We start from the raw sequence: 20687 nt of genomic DNA, 5'->3' as shown, positions 1-20687 counted from the left end.
TAGTTTGTGGTCAGATCTAACCAGGGAGGAAATGACTATTGGTGTAGAGCAATGGTTGCCCATGTTAATAATAACCAGGTTATGGATGTTGCTTCCACTAGTGGGGGTAAGAATGAGCTGGTCCAGGGCATTGAAATTGATGAATTCCAGGAAGCGTTGGGCCAGTGCATTGGTCCTTGAGTAGTTTTCCCAGTTGATGGAGGGATAGTTGAAGTCTCCTAGTATGAGAGTGTTGGGTTGGACCTTGATAGATTCCAGGGTGCTTAGGAACGTGGAGTGAGAGTTTAGGGACATAGGTTCATAGGTTCATAGGTTCATAGGTTTATACTAGGCTATCTGCCCTAAGGCATTTATAAGCCTAGCCCAAATTATTGTGGCTTATGCCACCCCTTATATGAAAAAATACTGTGCCCATTAGTTTGTTGTGCCTCTGTCCAGCAGTGACACAGAGATGATTCCTGGGGTAAACCTACGATCTCCCATCCACAGGTCTAGATTTCTCTTGAACAGAGTCAGCGAGGTGCTCTGCCTCACATGGACCGGGATTTTATTCCACAGCATAGGGAGTCTCTGAGTGATAAATCTATCCCTCCAGCACGTCCTATTTATATCCGTGCTAAGGTTTAAGTCGCTTGCTCTAGTGGTTTTGGTGGATTTGGATTTTTTGAGGTGGAGCATGTCCATTAATTCCGGGTTGGACATGGCCTTGTATGTCAGGCACATGTCACCTCTGAGCAGGCGGTATGCGACTGAATAGAGCTGGAGTTTCTTCAATCTGGCAGCATATGACAGATTTTGGAGTCCCTTTATCCTTTTGGTGAGGAACTTTTGGGGTCTCTCCAATTGCTGCAGATGTCGGGTGAGATACATCCCGAATGGGGCATTGTACTCGATCATTGGTCTGATAAGTGAAGAGTACAGGGAACAATGACCTCACTAGATCTGGATGTGAATCCCTTCATGATCAGGTGGGCAATGTAGAAGGTCTTTCTAACCACTTTAGCAATGTGAGTGTCAAAAGAAAGGCCACTGTCAACCTGGGTCCCCAGGTCCCTGATAACCTCTTCTGTGCTTAGTGGATTGCCACCTATATGGTAGCTTGGGGTACCTTGTTTTCCCGAAGGGTATGACTATACATTTTTGGCGTTTAACTTCAGGCCATGGCTCTGGCACCAGCTATCTGTTTCGTGAGTCCCTTCTGAAGGATATCCGTGTCCGATGCACTTTCCACTATGGCTCCCAGTTTGCAGTCGTCTGCAAACTTTGTCAGCCAAAGTCCTTCCATGTTGGCCTGTACTTCTGAGAAGTAGATGCCAAACAATAGGGGCCAAGGACCGAGCCCTGTGGGACACCACTTGTGACCGCTTGGAGTCTGACACAGCGCCAGCAACTCTAACCCTGTGGGTTCTGTCCTTAAGCCAGTTTGCAACCCATCTTGTGACATATGGGTTTACATTTAAGCTGGTAAGTTTTTCTACAATACCCCAGTGGGGTATTGTGTCGAAAGCCTTTGCAAGGTCAAGGTAGGCTGTATGGACTGCATTTCCTCATCAATGGTCTTGGTGACTGTTTCAAGAAGTCAACCAAGTTCAAAAGGCATGATCTTCCCTTGACAAAGCCAAACTGGGTCAGGTCCAATGTCTGCAAGTCCCTATATCTTTGTTTATGAGCTCCATTATGATCCTCTCCATAGCTTTGCAGACTAGACTTGTTATATGGGGTAATTACCAGGGTAGAGAGGCACCGCCTTTGTGGAGTGGGACCACAGTTGCCGTCACGCCACTGGGCACGTATCCTGTGGTAAGGCTAAGATTAAACAGCTGCCTTATGTGGGGTTTAATTCCTCATTTGTAGCACACAGCGGACACACCATCCGTCCCATTGATGCTGTGTTTTAGCTTTAGAGAGCAGCTTTCACCTGTGCATTTGAGATGTCGGGAGGCTACACTCGGCTGGGATAGTTATCTCTCCTTTAGGGGAGAGGGGTGAAGTTTGCACTGAACCTGTCTGCCAGTATGTTGGCAATGTCTGTGGGTTCAGTGATTTTTGTATCATTTTGGACTAATTCTGAGCATATCTGGGAGTTTCCACCCAGGTTCCTAACATAGCTGAAAAAGGCCTTATGATTGTCCTTTGAATCCATGGCAATTTTTCTCTCAAAATTGGCCTTAGTTGATTTTATGAGTGCTCGTTTTTTTTACTAATAATGATCAGGGGTGACTTCCCTTTTATGGATTTTGTTCTATCATGTAATAGCTTTCTCCTCTTATTGTAAAGTTTGTTAATGGCTGGGGTCCACCAGACTGGACGTTTGCCCTTTGTGGAAAGAGTCTTGGTTTTATTTGGGATTGCCTGAATCCATGCAGTCCTGGAGGTGTTCATAGAAGGCATTTGTAAGGGCTTGCTTGGGTGTGGGTTTCCTCTGGCTCAGGGGCCTTGAAGGATACCACACCAGTCTTGAGTGTGAAGTGTGAAGTTTGCTTTAGAGAAGTTCTTAATATGGTCTTGGGGTGGGGTGGATTTCCAGTGAGATTAGTTTATGATCAGATCTCACCAATGAGGGATATATTTCGGTGTGGAGCATTTTGTCCCCATGTTTGTGACAATGAGATCTAGTATATTTTCCTCCTCGTGGGAACAGTGACTAGCTGTTCCATGGCATTTGAATTTATGAACTCCAGGAACCGTTGGGCTAGAAAGTTAGGGCTTGAGTATTGTTCCCAGTCTATATACGGGTAGTAGGAGTGAGCCAATATGATGGTGTATCGAGATACATTTATACCCTCCAGTGTCTTCAGGAAGGCTGTGTGGGGTTCCTGAGTTTGAGAGGGTGGCCTGTAGCATGCTACAATTTGTAGAGCAGTTTTGCCTATGGTTAGTTGCACCTGGATGGTTTCAAGCTTCGTGCGTTGCCCCCAAGCTCGAGGTGTGAGTATCCTTTATGAATATGGATACACCTCCTTTTGGTGTGGTCCGGTTTGGGGCCGGACGCATGATATGAGGTAAAACCTAATAGTGCCGGGGTGCTCTCAGGAGCCTTGAACCAGGTTTCAGTTACAGCACAGACATCGATGTTCTCCATACTGAGAAGGGCCTCGAGTGCGTGCATTTTGAGATTTAGACTTCTGGCATTGAGCAGCATTACCCTCAGTTTCTTCCCATTTTTGTTTTCTAGGGTGGTAGGTTTAGAATTTGAGCCTTGCCTAAAAAGGCACTATGGGGGTGGCAAGAGCCTCAGCCAATATCCGGAATCCCAGGGTGACAGGTGCAAGCCGTCCCTTGCAGCGTGGCTTGTCAAGCATGTCATCCCAGGCAGACAGACACTGGATCCCCTTTGAATGACACCAGACATTAAGCCAATTGTTAAAGCTGATCATCTTGTCTCTATATTGTGGCATCATTCTTGGTGAAGGAAGGATACTGCTCAGGGTTAGGGTCATACCTGCCTGGGCTACATAATCAGAGAGCTCCTCTATGTCTTTTTTCATGTAGTCCAGGGAGGTACGTCTCAGGTCGTTCACACCAGCATGGACAATGACTGTGTCATATTTGTACTTGCTATGGAGTGACCTGAGTGCTTGTGTTATGTGGCGGATTCTAGCGCCCGATAGGCAGCTTACTGTGACCCTCTCCTTGTTCAGCCTGGTGAGTGGGACGTCAGTGTGTCTGACTATGGAGTCACCTATGACAAGTATGTTTGGTGTTGTATTTGGCCTTAAGGGCTGTGACTGCTTTGCACACTGCTTTTGTGGTTTATGTGTTGCTTGTGGGGTGTCTTGAGGTAGCAGTTGTTTGGGTGTCTGCTTTGGAGGCCTCTGCTGTTTAGGTAAATTTTTACTCAGAGCCTCCGAGTATGTCTTTGTGTGTTTATGTGTTTGATTCAGTGGAGTGGTAGCATTATGTGAGGCTGGTTTTGTGGTGTGTGTAGTTGCCTTCTCCTCCTGTCTGGTCTTGCCAGTCCTGAGTTGAGAGAGCTCAGCCTCCAGTTTGGCTAAATAGCTGCATCTCGCAAGTATTTGTGTTATGTGGGAGGAGGAGAGGGTTGTCTGTGTACATGAGGCAGTTATAACATTGCCTCAAGATTCCCAGATTCACCAGCTGGACCGGAGAGGAGATTGACAACTGACCTTTGGACATGCTAGAATAATATTGGGAAATCCTTAATTGAAAACAAGGGCCAGTGGGGAGTGAGGGTGTAGTGCTTTTAATTTTTAGTGCTGACTTATATAATTGCTTTAGTGAGCAAGTGCCAGGTAACTTGAGTGCAATGTGTTACAAGTAACTAAATGCAAAACGACAAACAGTAACTTTCTTTCAAGTGAAACAAGGAAATAAGTACAGTAAGCAATGCAGATATCACCAGTGATCCACAGAAGCGCTGAGAAGTTGTGTATTAGGTGGAATTAGCTTCCAGGAAATAACAAGCAAACAAACAACAAGCATATAAACAAAGCTAGATTCAGTAGGCCTGGATCTAGTCTATGCTAGAGCAAACAAGGTGAACCAATTTCAGTAAGATACAGTTCAAATATTCAGGCACTATAAACCTTTAACCAGAAAATTCCCAGCTCAGAAGGGCAGAGTCCAGCCTCTTCTCCCACAAGAGTGCAGACCATGAACCTTCTTAATGTAAAATAACTGGCCTGAAGCCCAAGTGCCTAAACCAGAACTAATACACTTGGACACTGGGCTCTCAATCAGCAGTTCCCAACTTAGAAGGATGAAAGCTACCTGTCCTGCCACCACAGTGCTTGCCACAAACCTTCCTAATGTAAAACAACTGTTCTGAAGCCCAAGTGCTTAATCCAAAAGACTTGAATGATAGCTACACTTTAATCAAGTTACAACCAAGCAGTAATAAATACCATTGAATACTTTAGAGAATGTCTGGCTTAGTGCTCAAGTTACACAAACAAAGCTAGATCCAGCAGGCCCGAATCCAGTCTATGCCACAGCAAACAAGGCGCACCAACTTCAGTAAGGAACAGTTCAGATATGCATGCACTATAAGCCTTTAACCAGAAATTCCCAGCTCAGAAGGGCAGAGTCCAGCCTCTCCTCCCACAAGAGTGCAGACCACGAACCCTCTTAATGTAAAATAACTGGCTTGAAAGCCCAAGTGCTTAAATCAGAATTAATACACTTTTAGAATAGCAGACACTGAGCCCTCAATCAGCAGTTCTCAACCTAGAAGGATGTAAGCTACCTGTTCTGCCACAACAGTGCAGACCACAAACCCTCTCAGTGCAAAACAACTAACTGGTCCGAAGCCCAAGTGTTTAAACCAAAAGGCTTAGAATGAGTTACACCAAGCAGTAATAAATACAATTGAGTATTTTAAGATGATGCAAAAGTAAAAAGAAGTAGGTAAAAACACAAGTACAGTAAAAGCAGATGAAATATTTTTTTTTTTTTCTGAACAAGTGCTGAGATCAAAGAAACAGATTTGAGTGCTGAAACTAGAAAACTGGCTAGTTATAAGAAATAAACAAGCTAGAAGGCTTCCCTCAAACACAGAAGGGCTTGGGGGCTCAGAAGCCTACAAATAGTCTGTACCACTTAACAAGAAAGGCAGGAAATAAGCTTAATTTTTTTTTTTTTCTATTTCCCAGATGCTCTCTTTGTACACAGTAGGAGTGCCTGAAATCAGAATATGATCTCACTGCACTCAGTTGAGTGAGCAAATGAGATGGGCCCAGAGGCAGGCTGAGGGGCGGGCAGTTTCAATGCCACTAAGATTAACACCAAAACAAAAACAGGGCAGGTGGGTGGGAATAACTGAAGAGCAGAATAACTTCAGATAAAAATTCCTTCAACACTCCTTCATACACAGTTTAAATCAATTTAAATACTGTATTTTTTAAAAAAAAAGTGCAGAAAAAGGTACTTAAATTCTCTTATACGTCCAGTTGAATATAACCAAGTTTTTAGCTGGCCAAGCTGAAGTTTTAAAGCAGGAATTATTTCACATGCACCAGTTTAAATATGCAAGGACAGGAAGTCAAAGAATGTGGCTACCCCCACACCTGTAATTACTAGCAAATAACAAAATTCAGCCAACACTAACTTTAGTTCAAGTTACTGAAGAGCAGAATAACTTCAGATAAAAATTCCTTCAACACTCCTTCATACACAGTTTAAATCAATTTAAATACTGTATTTTTTAAAAAAAAAGTGCAGAAAAAGGTACTTAAATTCTCTTATACGTCCAGTTGGTTGAGGACCTATAGCAGGCTATGACCTGGATCGCAGTCTTACCCAATGTTAGTTGTATCTGAAGTATCTCAAATGCATTATGCTGGGCTACTAGTCTGGAGGTGTGCATATCCTTTATGAATATGGAGACATCACTGCCTTTGGAGCTTCGGTCCATGTTTCGGGGCTGAAAGGTGTGGAACGAGTTATAGCCTGGTAGCACAGGGGTGCTTCCTGCCACTTTAAACCAGGTCTCCGTTACAGCACAGATGTCAATGTTTTCCATTTTGAGGAGTGCTTCAAGCAAGTGCATCTTGAGATTTAGACATCTAGCATTGAGCAGCATGACCCTCAGATTGCATTTATTTATAGCTGTTATGGTGATAATTTTGTCTTTGGAACTCTGCCTAAAAAAGGCACTAGAGGGATGGCAAGAGCCTTAGCCAGTACCCAGAAACTCAGGGGTGAGAAATGCAGGCCATCTCTGCAAAGCATCAAGGTCTGTCAATCATGATATTCAAATGATAGTGCTAAAATATCAACAGCCTTTCCTGGTGAAGATAGTCATCACACCATTTAACACTGTGCATTGTTTGGGCAGACAGACAATAGACCGGCAGATAAACAGCTATGGCTATACTGCAGACAAAAACTAGATGACATTTTGCCATCTCCTTGTTCAACTTTGTTTATTTTCCCCAGTCTCTTCTAACACTGAATGCATGTTTTAAAATAAGGTGCATACACGAAAAGGCCTTGTTGTCAAAAAATATTAAAAGCGTTTCTAATTCCCCAGTTCTGAATCACAGACAGAGCTGATAATAAAAGAGTTATGATGGTGAGAGCTAAATAAACAGGACATCAATATAGAGAAACAAGTAGCAGTTAATATAAGTAACTGAAAAGAAGTACAAATCACTGCCCTCAGAAGTCAGTAGCCATGATGCTTTGCTCACTGCCATGTGAGCAATGGAACAAGTAGATGTTGCGCAAAGACAATAATTCTACATGTAGTGGAGCTCACATCGAAGCAGTGATAAAAGTAGCCACAGGTAAATACTCAGACTTTAGGCTTAATGAGATCTGAAAAAATTGTAAGACTGGATTGGGGAATGCACATGGCATTGTTAGCTCTGTTATATACTAGTTAGCTAAGGACAAATGTTAAATACTGAACTGTGAAATTCAGATTTTTTAACCAGTGTTCAGTTGTTTGCAGTAGCTTAAAAGCATGTCTCATAATTAAAAATGTAGCTTTCATTGGTAAGTTTACCAGGGTCATTTTATTTAGGACAGCACTGCAAGAGACAGAAATGTCAGATGAATTGACTTCAGTGAAAATAGTTTTTTTTAATTGATGGCATGCGTGAAATTACCACATACAAAATTCATTTTTCAATTGTTTTAAATTATTTATTTATTTATTTTGTATAGGTACTGTTTCAAACACCTTTTATTTTATGCCCAATGAATTTATTTTCATTTAGCTTGTGTAAGTCCTAGCAAGTTAACCTTTTGCAAAATAGTCATACATTTTATAATTATTTTAAGTTGGTATGATGTAGTTTACTTTAATATAAAATTAAGTTTTCATTAATTCTCTCATAAACACACTCAATAATAAAGACTGAGAATGAATACAGAGTGTAAATTAGACCTAGTACTGAACAATCTAGTATCTCTACATGTTGCAGAGAACTGTACAGTTCTTTTATCAGTTTTTATTGTGTTTTAGAATGTTTGTGATGATTTCTTCTCTTAGGTTTTCTTCAAAGCTGGTCTGCTGGGTACTCTAGAAGAGATGCGAGATGAGAAACTGGCCCAGCTTATCACTCGTACTCAGGCTGTTTGTAGAGGATATCTAATGAGAGTGGAATTCAAGAAAATGTTGGAAAGGAGGTACTTAGATAACAAATGACATACTCTGTTATTATAGATTAATATATTGACAGTCAGACATAAAATGTGATTCATACCATTGTTTCTGTTTCTTATCCCAGTTGCCCTAGATAATTTAGATTGTGTGATATGCTTATCCATTTTAAAGTGAATCTAGTATATAAAATGTCTTTCTTTCTGCTTTCATAGAGAATCCATCTTTACTATTCAGTATAACTTCCGTTCATTCATGAATGTGAAACACTGGCCATGGATGAAACTATATTTTAAGATCAAGCCATTGCTAAAGAGTGCAGAAGCTGAAAAAGAAATGCAAAACATCAAAGAGGAATTTGAAAAGATGAAGGAAGACCTTGCTAAATCTGAGGCAAGGAGAAAGGAACTTGAAGAAAAGATGGTTGCTCTTCTACAGGAAAAGAATGATCTTGCTTTACAAGTTCAATCAGTGAGTATCCTTGACATACCATGAGCATATTTTAATTAATTTCTAGTTTCCCACTATATTTCAGCAGTGTACTCATATGCATACCCCCATTTCAGAATTCTTTGAGTTTAAATGGGAATTCTGACTAGCCAATTTTTCCCTCATAAATACACTCGATGGTAAAGAATCAGACCCAGTACTGAACAATCTGGTATTGCTACATGTTAAAGGGAACTGTACAGTTTCTTTATTAGTTAAATAATCAGAAATACTTTTCTAAGTGCTGTTTTTGTGACATATTCCATTTCATTATTTTGATTATTACATATGCAATTTTAAAATGCTTTTGAGAAGACATGCATCTTTATTGTAACCTCATTGTTTATGCCCACATAGCAAAAATATCAGGCCCTATTAATTTCTTTTCTGTACCTGGATGTATAACATATTTCATCTAGGGTCTAATGATTACTGCCATCTGCACTTAAGCTATGAAGCTCTCCAAAGTTTGACTTTGAGATGATCATCTGTCTAGAAAGCATAATTTACATCTTGACTGCCTATAAATACTTTGGCTGGTTGACCGTAAACTCACCATATGACTGTCCATCAGCAGTAATATAGGCTGAAAACAGCATTTATTGATGGCACATGTGCATTAGGAAATGGATAGTTCCTGTAGTTTAACATATGGAACTATAGCGTTAATGGTTATCAATAGCTACTGATTTACCCTAACAAATATCGGTGCCATGTCACACATTTTACAGTGCAATAATGGCAGAATACTGCTGTCAGTCTGAGTACCTTTAAATAAGTGTCTTAAATAATGCTGTGCACAGTTTTACATACCCAGGCTAAAAATTAGCATAGTAGGGTACTACAGTAACTTTATAAACATTTTCTCCACAGGAATCTGAAACTCTAGCTGATGCTGAGGAGAGATGTGAAGGTCTCATTAAAACTAAAATTCAGCTTGAAGCCAAACTGAAAGAAGCAAATGAGAGACTTGAAGATGAGGAAGAAGCCAATGCAGAATTGACAGCAAAGAAGAGGAAACTGGAAGATGAATGCTCTGAGCTAAAGAAAGATATTGACGATCTAGAACTTACTCTAGCAAAAGTGGAGAAAGAAAAGCATGCCACTGAAAACAAGGCAAGTCTTTATCAGTATTTTTGGGTTCTAAAAAATTGACAGAGTATTAAATGAAATAAGAGTACAAGTTAGCACCACTCTTTGAATACACTTCCATGAAAACTTTTTTATGTATAAAACAAATCAATGTGATTTGATGTGGTACAGCAAAGTGAGCTGAAAACTTTAGAACCATTTGAAAGGCATTCCCAAGAAAGTAATTACCTGGAGAATACTATGATGTAATGTTACTTCACAAAGATGGTACAGATGAAGAATAATCCCTTTAGTTCTGTCAGTCTAAGGGAAATACTAATGGAAAGAGTTATGGAATGCTGGGATATGAGTTAACATCAGGACCTAGATGTGTTTGGTCTTAATAAGAAACTGGCAGAAAATAGCTTCTTGATCCTTTTTTTGTTTAGTTGGTAAATAAAGGTGATTAGTAAATAGGGAGTGGTTGATGTTGCCATCTTTGACTTCAGAAATATCTGACAATGTTCCGCCTGAGACAGCAAACAGTTAATATAGATGACACTACATGGTGATATGTGGAAGAAATATGGAAAGGGGAGTATCTGATGGAGGTTATTAATAAGAACAGAGGTAGTGCATTGTGGTATATATATATATATATATATATATATATATATATATATATATACATACATCTATATCTATATATATATATATGTATATATATACATATATATATATATCTATATATATATATATATATATATATATATACATCTATATATATATATATATATATATATACATATATATATATATATATATATATATATATATATATATATATACATATAGAGGCAGTCTCAACCCTAGGACCAGTCTTCCTTTACACTTCATTAGCTGTACTTTAGTGCCAATGAAAGGGGTTGCTGAATACATTACATAAACATAGAACTGAGGGACAAATATTTATTCCTGTTTGCTGTGTCATTTCATGTATAATTTATTTTTGATATACAAGAAATTGGACTATTTTAAAAGTTGATGTACACTACCTATAGACAATTTAAGGAATCATATTTCATGTTACAGTTTTTTCTGCTTGTCAACCTTTTATTCAGCTTCTGGGAAAGCCATTTTTGGAGGGTCTGTATTAGTCATTTTTCCTGTTTAACCACCACAGGTCATTCTCAAGACTTTATCCTTCTTCAGCCACCTCAAGTAGTATAAACAAGTAAAGCTCTATGTATGGCTTGTGGAACCTGTACTTGATTATAGGCTCAGGTGCATGATGGATCTGGCAGGGGGAGGAAGAAAATGAGTAGAAACTGTCAGCTCACCCATCTTGGGGGGGTAACCCTGGCTTGCTACTCTGGTGACACCTATGGAGCATGAGGCTTTGAGCACACAGGAGCAGGCAGGCCACACCACAGAACTAGCAAGCTGGCCCATTCCCTAACTCCTCACTCCTGTCATTTTGGAATGAATGGTTAGATTGGATTACCCAGGCAGGAACAGATGGGATTCAGAGCTCTCACCTACCCCAGGAATGCCTTGTTCTTAACCCACAGAACTAAAGGGCTGATTATGTCCAGATAATGGTGTCATCACAGCCTGACATTTTTCATTAACAAGCTGCTATCCAGCTACTGTTATGGATCTGCCTTACACAAGTTACTGTTTACAACAGGTAGCTATGGGAACCTAGGACTCCTGACAACAGGCCTAAAAAATATCATTCCATCTCCCAGAGGCTGTTTCTCTATTACTAGTAGAAGCGTGCAGTGACATGACACAGCTGTGTATAACAGATGTGTATGAAAAACTGACCATCACCCTGCAATTTCTTTGTGTGACTCAGGACATTGTTATGCTTCTGATTTCCACTAGGTGGTCTTCCTTGCAAAGGTAAAGCTCCTACCTTCCTCAGGGAAAGTAACATATCCTTTAGATTCTTGACCTACCTTTTCCTGCCTTAGTCTTCACAGGTTCAGAACCACCACAGACACCAAGTCATTAATGTCACTCTCATGAATCTTTCTTCTCTTGAAGCAGGCCAAAGCTGCAAATTAACTTTTTATTGTGGTCTTTGAATAACGATTGTTGTGGGGATCAAAACAAGATAAAATACAAAAGAAACATGTAAACTTTAATAGATGTGGGAAAGGCAGATAACTTACACTTTGTCATGGTGTATTATCATAATTAATGGCACATATTTGTCTATCTTCTCAGCATCCAATAATGGCCCACAATATCTGTATTAGCTTAGAAATAATTATTTTATTCATAGGTTAAAAACCTCACTGAAGAAATGACCACCCTAGAGGAATCCATTGTCAAATTAACGAAGGAAAAGAAAGCCCTACAAGAAGCACATCAGCAAACATTAGATGATCTTCAGGCAGAGGAAGACAAAGTCAATACTCTAACCAAGGCAAAGACTAAACTTGAACAACAAGTAGATGATGTAAGTGATACAAATATTCACACAGGTTGCCTTCATTTATGCCATTTGCTGGTTATTAGTTCTTTGCTAATTGTATCTTTGTTCTTAATGCAGCTTGAGGGATCACTGGAACAGGAAAAGAAGCTCCGGATGGATCTGGAGAGAGCAAAGAGAAAACTTGAAGGTGATCTCAAGTTATCTCAAGAATCCTTAATGGATTTAGAAAACGATAGGCAGCAACAAGAAGAAAAACTGAAGAAGTAAGATCTTACTAGATTTTTTTCTTGTAGAAGTAGTATATAATGCTACATCACAAAATGCAATAATAAATAAATATCCACCTGGCAGGAAGGAGTTTGAAATCAGCCAGCTGCAAAGCAGAATTGAGGATGAGCAAGCTCTGGGATCTCAACTACAGAAGAAGATTAAGGAGTTACAGGTAAACTCTGAGTTGTTACTATTTACTGGAAGTACAGTACAGTTCTCTAGAGACTTTCATAGGTTTCATCTCTATTAATATATGGTGATTGGAAATATGGTACTTAACTGCAAACTACTGACATCTAAAGTTTTAGTAAAGTATAACAATACAAACAATATTTCATCTGACATCTTGTAAAAATTTAAATTTTTTAAAACAAATGTAAACATAAGCTGGTATTTTATGACAGTCTGGTCATGCAAAAGGAAGCACAAATAATTTATCATTAATATAAGTTTGCAGTTTCAAACTCAGAATCCTTTGTTCTTGTCTTCCTACTTTTTGTCATGTAGTTTTACACATTACCATCCCTGTAGTCTCTCATTCTTGACTAGATACAGCCACAGAAATAATATACGATACATCATACAGATTTCATAACTATATCAGTAACATACAAGGAACTCACAACAACTGCCTCTGAAAATAATTACTGATTGTACACTTAACTTTCTGCAACTGAAATGGTTCGTTCACGTTTTTAGTGAATTAGAACCATACAAAAGCTGATCTTATTGATACGTACTGCACTACATGATGACAGGTAACACATTTGTAAGTCTAGGATCAAGACAGAGGAACCAGTTTAACAGTCTTTTTTATCATATTGGAATTTGTAGCCCATAACAAGAAAACAGTACTAGAGGATCCTGTTATTTAATTATAAGGTAAAATATACATTTCAGATACCTCCAACAGAAAAGCTTAGGTAACATATGAATAACAACTTAAACATAAGTAGACAGTATTATAAAAATACATAATTTTCACTAATGAATATTACTTGTCTATTTTATATACTTAGCATCGCAAAATTGGACATGGCATATTCATAGTTTAGAAGATGACTTTGACAACAGAATCTTGTTGTTTCCTTTGAAACTGCTGTTTTTATTTGCTTAAAGAAATATTAACATAGCAGTATAAAGAAGCTAATTAAGTTTGTCAAGGATATACAGTAAGAGACTACCTATGACTTTGTTAAGCTGGAGTAGCCTTTTATATATTGTGAAATAATCCTCTAAATACAGGACTATATACACCAAATATCTGATCTTTGTTAATGTGTTTGGCAACAAGCTATATATCTTATATAATAAAATGCATTTAACTGGTGCTGTAATATAAACAGTGCCAGTAATGACGATGCTTGAGAAAAATAGGTTATAAACTGCAACTTATCCTGTTATAATTGACAAGATACACACTCATCTTCTTCACAATCAACCACCTGTAGATAGGTAGATGCAAAGAATTCAATAGATACCTGCAAATATGTTAACTTCAAAGTGCTTTGAAAACAATAAATATTAATGAAAATAATTATTTTATAGGCACGTATTGAAGAACTTGAAGAAGAAATAGAAGCAGAACGTGCAGCACGTGCAAAATCTGAAAAACAAAGAGCCGATTATGCCAGAGAACTGGAGGAGATCAGTGAACGACTAGAGGAAGCTGGTGGAGCAACATCAGTCCAGATTGAAATGAACAAGAAACGGGAAGCAGAATTCCTGAAACTGCGTCGGGATCTTGAGGAGGCTACATTGCAGCATGAAGCCACAGCTGCTGCTCTTCGGAAGAAACATGCTGACAGCGTTGCAGAGCTTGGGGAGCAAGTCGACAACCTGCAGCGTGTTAAGCAGAAACTGGAGAAGGAAAAGAGTGAACTGAAGATGGAAATTGACGATTTAGCAAGTAACATGGAATCAGTTTCTAAAGCAAAGGTAGCATTAATTCTTAAATTAGATTTACAAATAAAATGTAATTGATTACCTCCTGCTAACATTATGACCCTCTTTTTGTTGTTCTTTAAAAAGGCAAACCTTGAAAAATTATGCCATACAGTGGAGGATCAGTACAATGAAGCTAAATCAAAGACTGAAGAGCTTCAACGTTTTGTAAATGACATGAATGTGCAAAGAGCTCGGTTACAAACAGAAAATGGTGAGTTACATTAAGAAGAACCTACACTAACTTAGGTAGCATGCATATTTTTGTACGGAATTAAAAGAGTAAAACACTGAAGCCTGATTTGTAATCTATTTTGAACAGTCAGTATAAATATAAATTAGGACCTATCAGCAATATTTGTTCGCCTTGCTCTGGGGAAAAAAGTCTGCATGTTAAATGTAATGGAAAATTTTATTATATGGATTTCTATCCAGAAAATTCCTGAACCAACCACTAATTATACGTTGTATCTAGGATTACAGTTAAAAGAAATGGTGTCTGATTTAAAACTGTTCCTCTAAAAAAAAAGATACAGTGGTATGATAAAGATGTATGTTTTCCCTTAGCAGCATGACCAGTAGGAATAAAAGATACTGAAAACACCAAATACAGTTTCTTAATATTTTACAACTTGTTATATTCAAAAGGGGAACTCACTCGTCAAGTGGAAGAAAAAGACTCTCTTGTGTCCCAGCTTACAAGAGGAAAGCAAGCCTTTACACAGCAGATTGAAGATCTAAAGAGACAGCTAGAAGAGGAAACTAAGGTATATCACTCATTATTGAACAGTATTATAGAAATATAATGCAATTTGAGTTGATCTGCAAACAGATGCCCTAGCAAAGTTTGAAAAATGGAACTTCATACGCAGAACAGCAAAAATTTAGATGCAAATGGGGCGATATATACTAATTTCATGCTTTAAGTATCTAAGAGTATTATCTATATGCTGAGACACAGTGACCTCAATTTTAGTTTATATAAGTAGAAGATATGAGGGAGGCATAGCCCCTCCAGTTAAAGAGGCACACACAGGAAACCCGTTCTGCAAAACTAATTTAAAAGTGTAGCAACAAGTTTCAGAATTCTCTGTTATTTTGTCAGAGATGGACTTATAGTTTAAAGTGCCAGAACTTGCATTAGAAAGTCTCACATTTCAGTGATGTGCTGAGTGTATGGCAACTGTTTTCTGTGAATGCCAATCTTGCAAAGTCATTTTGATGAAAAAGATTTTCAGTACTTGCTGGCTTTGCCCTTTTCTCCACTCTTGTTTGACCATACAATACTGTAGGAGATGTGAGAGCTTGACCACTGGATGGTTTGGTCAAAGTGATTTTCATCAATAGTATTTCGACTTTTCCTAGTTAGGGGTCGCCACAAAGGAACTCCAGTCAGCTAATGATTGGCAGTGGATTTTTATAGTGCCGAGTTGCCAGCCCAATGCCCAGCCTTCAAAGAAGGCACAACCATTCACGCACGCACCTACCTGCATGTCTTTAAATGTCACACATCTGTGGGGAGGACATGCAGACTTCACACAGAAGGCGCTCCAGCCGAGAACCGAACAGGAGAACCTCTTGCTGTGAGCGACAATGCTAACTGCTGCACCACCACGGCCATAATTTTACAATTTGCCAATTACTGAAATTACCACTTCCAGGTCATCAAGAATCCTTACACTTTCTATAGGAAGCCTTGCATAATGTATGATATTACAAAATGCTTCTTGTTTTTTCCTAAAATACAGGAGTTTGCAATGAAGTATGCCTATGATAATAAAAATGAACAATGCATTCATTTATTTATTCATTCATTCACTGAATAATTGATTGATTGATTACTGTTAATTTACACGGTTGTTCCTAACAGATTATACCTGTTTACAGAAGGGACCTGGGGGGACAAGTGTACATGAAAAAAGCAGTGTAAGCTCAAAAGATTTTCACCACAGTCCACATAGTTAAAGAAGTGCTATAGTTACATAAAAACACATCCCCTACAATGGTTATCTTCAGAGAATCCAAGAGAAATAATGTTGTGGAGGCATTAAGTTATTTTAAGAACCTAAGTCCACTTGGAAAGCACATCTCTAATCATACAACCCCAGGAAATTGGTCCTAAGAGAAATCTCTGCTAGCTTACATTAATCTTATGCAATTTCACATCGTTAATGGGTAGTTATCATTTTTAGACAGTATATAGTTAATTTGGAAAGGAAGATAAAAAATGAAGAGTGGATCTGAATTAATAATGCTAATATTTTACTACGTAATACTTAGGTATTGTTAAGACATTTTTGTCCCCAGCTGTAACTGCCATGAGGACTAAAATCTGGTAGTCCTCCCAGACCTTCACAAATCAGTATCTATGGTAACTGCTCTACTATACTTTTAGGAGAGACAGGAGGAACTCAGCTGTAAACTTTAATACGTCACTGTAGAGCATACTGTAATTATACAAAAGAAGTGCGTTTCTCACTGCCACACACACACACACACACACACACACACACACACACACACACACACACACACACACACACACACACACACACACTCAGTCTTTGACTACCTTGTGCCTATTTCTTAAATGTGAAAAGAAAACAAAAATACCTGGCCAAATGGAGAAGCTTTCAATAAAATAAGCAATCAAACTAAAAAAGTAAGTTACATTACTTACTTAAATCATTTTACTCAAGTGACATAAGGTAACGATTTCAACCCAACCAAAATGGACTTCACCAGACTTGCATTACAATGAAATCAAAGTGCATAAACTAGTATATGTTCAGAAAGTATGTAAACGAGGAACCAGTTATGAAACATTTCAATAAAAAGACAAAGCAACCTCACCTTTATCAAATAATTTTCAATATAATGGGATAATAACATACAAATAATGCAACATTAACAGACTATTTGTCATGCAGTGTGAATTATAAATACCAAAAGGGATAAAGATATGTACAACATTTTCCAACAGAAGAATAAAACAGCATACGAAAATCAAGGACAATTAATTTATGGACGTTGAAGTCAGAACACATTTCAGCCGTGATTAGACATTACTAAAACCTAAAGACACTAAGCCATGTAACTTGTTGATGTCCAAAGGGATGAGACTTTAAATGTACTGTGAGATTATTTTATCCCTGCTTACTAAAAAAGTTGTGCTATGGAGTATCTCCAAACTACCCAGTCCTTAATACAAAAGGAAACATTTTCTGCTAAGAGAAAGCCCATTGCACCCCAGTATCCTCTGCAACTTATAAATACCAACTCAACAGTGGGAAAAAGTGAAAAGTCAATGATCCCCAATATCCAACAATCACACAACAATCAGCTTTGACTGGTCAGCAAAAATGTATTAAAATATTCAATGATTTACATTTTGTTTCAAAGATCATATATTGATATGATGTGTGTATCAGCTCTATATCATATGCTGTATGCATGAACTAGAAATGGAAAAACATCATTCGGCTGAATGCAAAGGGTAGAAATGCAAATACAATCAACTTTTCAAACAGAAGAACAGAACATGTAGTCACATTTCTGAGATGTGATTATTTTGTAGTAAATAAGCAGAATTTAATCTTAAGAAAATATATAAAATACAAGTGACAGTATCTTTTGTAGGAGTGATGCTTCCTCCATAACCTTACTCTCCTGCTCACTATATATACTTACCTAAGTACACAGTAACTCATCATAAACACAATAGTTGTTTATCTTGTAATATGAACTTGGAGTTAGTTTGCAAAGAAAGGAGGGGTGACGGGCATCATCCCCCCAGAAAATATACTGAAAACTTTTAATACGGCTTGTACAACTGTATAGTATTTCTGTATGTGGTCAGAAACTGAATTATTTGTGTGGTTATTTGACTGCATGTTATTTCTTCATTTTTTTTGATTGATAAGATTATTTCATTTGTCATTTATGCATTTTGTCCATCAGTATCTGGTGTGATCTTTGAAAAGGAATCTGTTGAACCCCAAGAGTGAATGAATATAATTCTTAAATCTCACCACATCAGTGGAGAACAATGTACTGTGGAGGGCTTCACCCCACATCCCTTCTTCTGGAAAACACCATTCCCATACAGCCTGACTGGCAATAAAACTATGGCACAACAAATCTACCTCACAAGAGCCTTTTCCAAAATGAGCCACTAGTGCAAATTAAAAGTCTGTTGAATGTATAGATAGTTATGACAGTGATTCATCCACTTCTTTGCCAGACACATGCTAATTCCCAGTAATACCTGTCCTTATTCACTGGTATAATCAGGCCAGTTATAGTTCATTCTGACTCACCCAAAACCAATAAGTGCCCTTCTAGTTCATCAGGTCATTTATTTGTGGTACCATAATGTAAAGCATTTGGAAGGACTGTGGAAAGAATGTGCACTAGTGAGAGTTTTAACTCATAATAATGACATGCACTTTTACTTTTTAACTTTTCAAAAGGCAAAGAATGCCCTGGCTCATGCCTTGCAATCTTCCCGTCATGACTGTGACCTGCTCCGCGAACAGTATGAAGAGGAACAGGAAGCTAAGGCTGAACTTCAGCGATCATTGTCTAAGGCCAACAGTGACGTTGCTCAGTGGAGAACAAAATATGAAACTGATGCCATTCAGAGGACAGAGGAACTTGAAGAGGCAAAGTATGTAACTGATGTTTTCACTTTATTTATTTGGATATCTCCAAATTGTAGTGGCACTGGATGATACGTCAAACTAAAAACAAAGATAACTACTAGATAAAAGTTATACTGTATTGATATAGAGTACCTGTCAATCAAATTAACTGTAATACACTTTATACTCATTTAAACAACTGCATTAATCACAAATTTGACTTGTAAATCTGATTTAATATTAAATGCATTACTTGCAGTGTGTGTTACTCACAAAGCATTGTAAGTAAAACTGTATATCAGAAATAATTAAAAAATGTATTAATAACCAAAAAAAATGTATCTTTAATACTCAAAACTGTGAAACAGTTAAATATCAATGCAAATAAAGATAGGAAGTATCTTTAGGTATGTTACATATGTGTGTGAGTATTTTTCTACATAAGAGTTTGTATGTGTGTGTGTGTGCACGTTTGTCTATTTAATGATTCAGCACTGCAAGATGAAGAGATTTTGATTTTTCTTTGTGTGTGTGTGTGTGTGTGTGTGTGTGTGTGTGTGTGTGTGTGTGTGTGTGTGTGCGTACGCGCACGCGTGTCTGCATTAGAGAGAGAGAGAGAGAAAGAGAGACTGATCTTTGAAATTTTCTGTATTTTTACAGGAAAAAACTTGCTGCACGTCTTCAAGAAGCAGAAGAACAAATTGAGGCTGTAAATTCCAAGTGTGCTTCACTGGACAAGACAAAAGTGAGGCTACAGGGAGAAGTTGAGGACCTTATGCTTGATGTTGAAAGAGCAAATTCAGCTGCTGCTGCCCTGGACAAGAAGCAGAGGAATTTTGATAAGGTAATTGATCATTCTCTTACTCTGTATTGCAAAGGTCAGACCTACTGTTACCACTTACTTACCTGTACATATGCCACCTCTTCAGGTTCTTGCAGAATGGAAACAGAAATATGAAGAGAGCCAGGCAGAGTTAGATGCAGCCCTAAAGGAGTCACGTTCTATCAGCACTGAGCTGTTTAAGGTGAAGAATGCCTATGAGGAATCTTTGGACCAGCTTGAAACTCTAAGACGGGAGAATAAGAACCTGCAACGTAAGATTACATTAATGAATTTAACATTCTGGTTTCCAATTTACACAAACTACCAATGTGTGTGAACATTTTGAAAATCAGACATATGCTATTACTAGATGTTTAGGCATTTTTCAAGAGAATAATTGTTGTAAAGTGCATGCACACTCTCAGTAAATGAACTGTGCTTCCATTAGGAGGTATGCTCCTGCAGATGCTTACAAAACACATTGCCAGATGTGCCCACTGACCATAAGAAAATACATTCTAAAATATATTATTAATATCAACCACAGGAATACTAAGAGATATTTAGTCTCCATATAATGATATAGTTGTTAAGTTAGTAGTAGCTAACCTGCCACTCTGAGCAGTAATTCTCCTGAGAGCCTCTCTGCAGTAATGTGAATGCTATTCTGCATATCCTTGTGCTGCCTTCTCTCACACTTACTATTTTTTTAACACCTAACTGTAGCATTGCAGTTACTTCACTGTGGTAATATAAGAGCATCTGCCATCATAAAATCACTGTCCATCAATGCACACCCCACACTTTGATACAGAATGTGTGCAATAAAAACATAAATATTTTAAAACACATAGCATTATCCTCGACAATGAAATATAATTTCAATAAGCTCTGATAAGCATAAGATTTTACTGATGTCCTAAAACCTGAAAT

At 38.1% G+C, this 20687-nt stretch overlaps 1 protein-coding gene across 1 annotated transcript in view; it reads left to right on the top strand.

Annotated features, from left to right (window-relative positions):
• Positions 1–20687, top strand: part of LOC122789102 (myosin-4) — a 101497-nt gene that overhangs the window by 66521 nt on the left and 14289 nt on the right. Inside the window, exons 21-32 of the mRNA XM_044056302.1 lie at positions 7958–8094; positions 8284–8539; positions 9431–9673; positions 11922–12098; positions 12192–12337; positions 12426–12516; positions 13893–14282; positions 14376–14502; positions 14937–15055; positions 18761–18957; positions 19592–19775; positions 19861–20026. Of these exons, the coding sequence (XP_043912237.1) occupies positions 7958–8094; positions 8284–8539; positions 9431–9673; positions 11922–12098; positions 12192–12337; positions 12426–12516; positions 13893–14282; positions 14376–14502; positions 14937–15055; positions 18761–18957; positions 19592–19775; positions 19861–20026 (2233 nt within the window). The remainder of the gene's footprint in view (positions 1–7957; positions 8095–8283; positions 8540–9430; positions 9674–11921; positions 12099–12191; positions 12338–12425; positions 12517–13892; positions 14283–14375; positions 14503–14936; positions 15056–18760; positions 18958–19591; positions 19776–19860; positions 20027–20687) is intronic.

The sequence above is a fragment of the Protopterus annectens genome, chromosome 14.part0 (genome assembly GCF_019279795.1).
Source record: "Protopterus annectens isolate FY-2018-M chromosome 14.part0, PAN1.0, whole genome shotgun sequence".
Taxonomy (NCBI): Eukaryota; Metazoa; Chordata; order Ceratodontiformes; family Protopteridae; genus Protopterus; species Protopterus annectens.
This window is presented reverse-complemented; position numbering and strand designations above follow the sequence as displayed.